The sequence below is a fragment of the Hyla sarda genome, chromosome 4 (assembly GCF_029499605.1).
Source record: "Hyla sarda isolate aHylSar1 chromosome 4, aHylSar1.hap1, whole genome shotgun sequence".
NCBI classification, from domain to species: domain Eukaryota; kingdom Metazoa; phylum Chordata; class Amphibia; order Anura; family Hylidae; genus Hyla; species Hyla sarda.
The window spans coordinates 269,408,869-269,415,617 of record NC_079192.1 but is presented as its reverse complement, the minus strand read 5'-3'; the positions used below and the strand labels follow the sequence as shown (position 1 = coordinate 269,415,617).

At 37.7% G+C, this 6,749-nt stretch overlaps 1 protein-coding gene across 5 annotated transcripts in view; it reads left to right on the top strand.

Annotated features, from left to right (window-relative positions):
* Positions 1-725: 725 nt before the first annotated feature.
* The window catches only part of MYRFL (myelin regulatory factor like), a 129,227-nt gene continuing 123,203 nt past the window's right edge, over positions 726-6,749 (top strand). For 2 of the 5 annotated variants that reach the window (XM_056574136.1, XM_056574135.1), the window contains exons 1-3: positions 726-1,037; positions 1,146-1,190; positions 6,410-6,485. In XM_056574136.1, the coding sequence (XP_056430111.1) occupies positions 983-1,037; positions 1,146-1,190; positions 6,410-6,485 (176 nt within the window). In that variant the 5' untranslated portion in view covers positions 726-982. Of the gene's footprint in view, positions 1,038-1,145; positions 1,191-5,537; positions 5,665-5,925; positions 6,053-6,409; positions 6,486-6,749 lie in introns of those variants that run through there. The other 3 variants (XM_056574139.1, XM_056574140.1, XM_056574137.1) reach the window with 3 other exon arrangements.

Genomic DNA, 6,749 nt, shown 5'->3' with positions numbered 1-6,749 from the left:
AGATAAGAACCATTTGGCCCATCTAGTCTTTCCAATATTCTGATTACTATGAATAGTCCCAGGCCCTATCTTATATGTATGCTTACATTTCTTCACTGTATTTACAGGTACCATTTCTGCAGGAAGTCTTTACCCTATACGCCCAAGCATTCGGCTAGAATTTCCAGCTGCTCTATGACCCATAAATCCCTTTCCTCAGATACTGAGGTTAGGACTGTATCAAATATTTTATATTCCGCTCTTGGGTTATTATTCGCCAGGTGCATTATATTGCACTTATCCACATTAAGTTGCCAGAGTTCTGACCATTGTTCTAGTTTACCTAAATCATTTTCCATTTGGCATATCCCTCCAGGAACAACATACCCAGGAAGACTTGTATGCGGATACATGTAAGAAAATGAAACAGCCTCTGTCTGCTGCTAGGTGCCTCAGGTTCATATGGCCAGCGATCGGATTACATCATATTCTGGATTACCATTTAGAATAGTTATGAGTGTAAGAATTTTACTGAGGCATCTTCATTACGTTTGTTGCTTTTAACATCATCCTGCTGTGTCATTCACATAATATTCTGGGGGTGTTTTCATGATCCTTAATTGCATACATTGTAAAAATATTTTTGCTGCATGGAAGGACAAATGTTAGATAAGAATTAATGGTTATTACTCTAGTGTCTACGCATGTGCTGTACTAAGCTCGTGGAGCAAAGGTCTCCCGAACCAGGAAGGGATGGTCATGGTGTAATCTGCTGCAGAATTGAAAACCTATTTTAACTGTATATTCTGAAAAAAATTTGTAAATTTACTTTAAAATGACTCTTTAACCGTGAAGTATGTAGACGAAGTGGATTTAAGCAGTTTTTCTGCTATACTGAAAAGAGCTATGACTATGCATAATGCGTTCTTACTAGACGGTATGGCTAGCTGACTGGAATTTGTAACAACTTTATTGTCTTTAAACAATTGTTAAAGAAATTGTCATGGACCGTGTGGATGTATTAGGAGAAAATGAGGCGTTACAACAATTCTTTGAAGGTACCTTTTTGGTTTCTTGAACATAACTGTTAAGTAATTATTTTTCTATTTTATTAGCTTATGTGTGTGAACTTTTTGCTCTTTCTGCTTTTCTTGTCCTTTCTACAGTAATTCATTTCCCGTCTCCGGAGGAGTCTGTTCATCTAAATGATTGTATGTATATCTGCAGTGCATAGTGTATATTAACTAAAATAACTATAGAGAATAATCAACATAATCTTTCAGTCTGTGCTCACATTAAGGTCATAGCTTCCATCTACTACTTTTACAGTGCCTTTTTTTTTTTTTTTTTTTTTTTTTTTACACAAAGTCCCTGCATACTATACTACTCTTTCTCTTAAAAAGCAATGCAAATATTACTAGATACATTATTTTATTATGGTGCCGTGATGGAAACCGAAACCTATATATATTAAAACAAACCCTCAATAAAAAAAATGTAATATCAGTCTATGGATAGCTAAAGCTGTTTCTACTGGATAAGTGATAACTGCTAGATTGGTAGGGCTCTGAGTGCCTTGACCACACCAATCACCAGAGCAGGGGTTTTATTACAATGGAGCAGCAGTCAAGGATGTGTCCTGTAGCTCCATTCAGTGTGTTTGAGCTTGACAAATATATAAGGGTACTGTACTCTATTTCCATCTGTAGTATAGCAGCTTTTGTTAGGTCCCAATCTGCCATGACAACCTGTCAGCGCCCCTGTGATGCTGGGCACAGAGGGTCTTACCACCTAGATGATGTGGTCACTATTGATTGTAGCATCTAAGGAGTTAAACAGCCAAGTTCTAAGTTATGTCCAATCCTGACTTTAGCAGGGGTCTGAGGCTATATATTACAGAAGACATGTGCGGCCTGGCAATTAGCTTCTGTGCATATGCCATCCCTGTAACATAACATCAGGGCATAGAAAGTTGGTCTTAATAATGCAAAGTTAGTAGTGCAGGAAGGGGTTAGCTGGGATCTCTGGTTATATATCCATTAACTGATGAAGATTAATGCAAAACTACATTTGAATGGTTCAGGTGAAAAAAATAATTATACATTCAGCTAGTCAATTCTTACAGCTGTATAGAGAGGCAGTAACAAGACCTAAAACAAGGAAGCCTAACTGAACACTTACCAATATGTCTGGATCAAAGCACTTCTGCAAACATTAATGGAATGAATGTGCAGTGATGTGAAAAGAATATATTATGAGAAGCCTTTGGTCAAAATTGGAAAGTGCAAAATAGGCAGTGAAAGGCTTTTTGTTGCTATATCTCACCCTAGGGCTTTTACAATGCTCAGTACCAGTCTATAATGTTCTCCATGCTGCTGCCTCTTGTGTGAAAATGGAGACATAGGAGAATAGCATTCCCTCTATTGTTTGTGCAGTATATGAGAGACATTAGAGCAGCTAGTCACCACCCATTAATTCGAGGACCACAAAAAATATAAAATGTAGCCCACAGACGAAAAACTGTTAACTTTTAGGCTAGGTTCACAAGGTGTTGTTTCAGGTGTATTTAATTTGTAAAAACGCATCTGCAAAATTGCGAGCAAATGCTCCATGTAAGTCTATGGGAAAGAGGTTTTGTACACAATATGTAAAGATACATCCACATTTTTTACAGCCTTGTAAATAGGTGACAGGTTGTGTGGGAAAGGGGGATCTTAACGAAAGTGAAGTGCTGATAAACAACAAAAAAAAACAATTGAAAGTGATCTGGTAGGGAACATCACACCTCATTTAAATAGTAGATGATACCAGAACAATGAGATATACAAGCAACTAAAGTTCTATTGCGCACTCATGCCTCAGAGGTAGGTTTCCCCCGGGTCAACCCAATAGAGATAATACAGAAAAAGAAACAAGCACAAAAATAAGGCTTAGGGTGGGTCTGTTAATTACAGGACAGAGAACATATTTGGCAATTACTGTAGGGATGCTGTCTGACCTAGACATGATACAGTTGGGAGGACGCACACATGGGTGACGCCTCCTGTAAAACTGTATGGTGCCAGAAAGGTTTAAATGAGTGTGGTCTCTGTGACATCTAGGACCTTGTTGACAGGGTCACCCATCCATACTATCCCTGGGGACCTTAGTGAGTGGTCTAACTGTGTATTTATTCAGACATGTTCCACACAGCATTTGTTGTATCACTATCAATGCTATGTTTGCAAGAATTTATTCTCTGTACTTTGTACCCTTTCCTTTTGAATTGCCTGATTAGTCCCAAATATCGGTAGGGGGGGGGGGGGGTATGCGACAATGTACAGTGTTTTACAGGATTTTGGTGGTGTGGGGGTCTGTCTTTACATATAGGGGATAGCATCAGCCACTTGTGTTTGGCTACTTTACCGCCTACATATATCTGATTTAAGATGACACCCCATTTTTTGTTCTTCCTATTTGCACTTTATCAAGTGTAGTGATTTGTTGGTTTTTGTATCAGTGAGAATCTCATTTTAATGGTGTGTCAATTTTGATTTCATAAGTGCTATTTCAAGACTCTAAACTCTAATACTGTGGCCCTGGGAGGGACATTAGGTTGGAGTCTTTTAAAGCTGTGCAGTGTAATATGTACCGTAATTGGTGGTTTGCAGGTACAGATACCAACGCACCAGTATTAATAAATGAAGTTATGCATTGTCTTTCTTATAGAAATGTATTTTGATATACATGCTTTTAATTAAAAGAAAAATTAATTAAAAACAAACTATGAAACAGATTAGGTGCATTCACATGTTGCATCATTTTACACCATGTATGTGTCCACAGCAAAATTCCTAATCATTTAAAATTACTCCAGGTATATTTTAATCTTGGAGAAAAATAGGCCCACATAACAAAAAAATATATATAAACTGGAGTGATATGTAAATGATTGGTACATTTCAAACTGTATAAAACTCAGAAAAGGAAATGTACGCCTGGTGTAGGTTTGTATGAGCAGATGTCAATTTTTCCGGCTTTCCTATTAATAAATCATTTTTTTACTTGGACATTAAAACTAATCCCACTTTTGCTGTTCACTGTTCAAATGTATTGAGTGCTGAGAAAAGATTACATTTGTAAGAGAAGTTTGTCACAAGCAATGTCTGTGCAAACTGCATAGTATAAGTGGGTCATTTGACTGTTACACTTCAGTAACTTAACCCCTTAAGGACTCAGACCATTTTGTCCCTAAAGGGGTACTTCGGTGGAAAACAATTTTTTTTTAAATCACCTGGTGACAAAAAGTTAAGCAGATTTGTAAATTGCTTCTATTTAAAAATTTTAATCCTTCCAGTACTTATCAGCTGCTGTATACTACAGAGGTAGTCGAGTAGTTCTTTTTAGTCTGACCACAGTGCGCACTGCTGACACCTCTTTCTGTGTCAGGAACTGTCCAGAGCAGGAGAAAATCCCCATATTCCCTCTCCTGCTTTAAACAGTTCCTGACACAGACAGAGGTGTCAGCAGAGAGCACTGTGATCAGGCAGAAAAGAACTATACAACTTCTTCTGTAGTATACAGCAGCTGATAAGTACTAGAAGGATTCATTTTTCCATTTTCGTTCCTTTTAAAATACATAACTCTTTTATTTTTCCACCTACAGACCCATATGAGGGCTTGATTTTTGCTCCAATACTGTACTTTGTATTGACACCTTTCATTTTAACATGAAATGTAAAGCAAAACCCCAAAATAATTTTTTGGACGGAAAAGTATAAAAAAAAAAAAAAAAAAATTCAATTTTGCAACTTTTGGGGTGTTTTGGCTTTTATAATCCATTATGTTCTGTAGGTCAATGCGATTAAAATGATAACCAATTTTTATAGTTTTTCTATTATTATTTTTACCAAATTTTCTTTAACAAAATTCGTATTCATAAAATTGTCATCTTCTGACCCCTACCATTTTTCTTCTGAAAAGACTTTTTGATTGCTCTTTATAAAAAAAAAAATTTCTGATATATGATGCAATTAAAAATCTGTATTTTTGGTGTTTGGTATTTTTTTTACATTTATGCCGTTTACCGTGAGGGATAATAAACATTATATTTTAGTAGTTTGGACACTTAGGCATGAGGTGATACCATATATGTTTTTTTTTTCTCTTCTTTTTGTAAAATGGGAAAATAAGGTACATTTTATTTTTTATTAGGGAAGAGGTTTCATATAATTTTAGAGACTTTCATAATTTTTTATTTTACACTTTTTAAAGGGGTACTCTGCCCCAGACATCTTATTCCCTATCCAATGGTTAGGGGATAAGATGTCTGATTGCGGGGGTTATGCCGCTGGGGACCCCCGCGAGCTCTGCAGCGTCACCCCACCGTCATCACTACAGAGCAAACTGGCTCTGTGCGTGATGACGGGGCGATTCAGGGGACAGAGCATCGTAACGTCACTGCTCCTCCCCCGTGAGGTCACGCCCACCCACTTAATACAAGTCTATGGGAGGGGCATGATGGTCACGACGCCCCCTCTCCTAGACTTGTATTGAGTGGGTGGGAGGGGACATCACAGGGACGGAGCTGTGATGTCATGATGCTAAAATTGTTCAAAATCACTTAAATCAGTGCGATCGCTGATGTCCGCCATTACCGGCGGGTCCCCCGGTTGCTGATAGCAGCTGGGACCTGCAGTGCATGATGTGAGCACCGCTCCGATGCTTGCTGTCATATACAGGATGTAAATGTATGTCCCGGTGCGCGAAGTACCTCCGCACCAGAACGTATATTTACGTCCATGGTCGTTAAGGAGTTAATCTTTAGCGCCCAGAATTATCAAACTGTGTGAGAGGAAAAATGGAGTGATTTTCTACAACAACCAATCACAGCTCAGCTAACGAGCTGTGGTAAAGTGAAAGCTGAGCTAGGATTGGTTGATGTAGGAAAATCACAGTTTGATAAATCTAGGCCTAGCTAGTGACTATGTTTAGTCTTTTCTCGTATACAAAATGAGCATGTTTTTGAATAATTCGTACAAAATACAGTATATATATGTTCTGGAAATAGAGCAAACAGTCACTAGTACCAATGGTATGCTGCAATATGCGTTGTAAACATTTTTTACAGCCCCACATCTATCTCCTATGTTACTGTTTTTCGCTGGTCAGTGACCCAAAGCTATTTAGACTGTTTCATACCACTGAGGTAGCTTTATACTTCTGTGGAAAGGCTTTTCCAGTGGCTGAAGGTTGTACATCATTCTACATTTAATTACTTAATACTTCTGGCTATATCTTGTGATTTAAATACATTGAGAAATACGTTGCATATGTCAAGAACCCAGCAGCTAATAGAGTCTACAGTCTTCTGCTTTTCAGTGGCCCTACTGTCAGTATTTTATTATAACTACAGTACATACTGCCTGACAATACTTGTGTAATCTTGCAGGTCAGGATGTACACAGAGCGTTGGATAATCCTATGGTGGATACGAGCATGCTGGAGGAGTATATTTGTGGAGCATTGTAAGTATTCATCACCTGTTTAAGTTTTTTCTGTACACTGTATATATTTGTGTTTCTATATGCATATTTCTGTCGGAAAAAATAAGACCTGTATGCGGAAAAAGTTATAGGGGTCAGATATAAGTGTGTAAGTATATAAGTAGGGTATCATTTTAACCGTATGGACCTACAGAATAAAGATAAGGTGTCATTTTTACCGAAAAAATTTACTGTGTAAAAACAGAAGCCCCCAAAAGTTACAAAATGGCGTCTTTTCTTCAACTT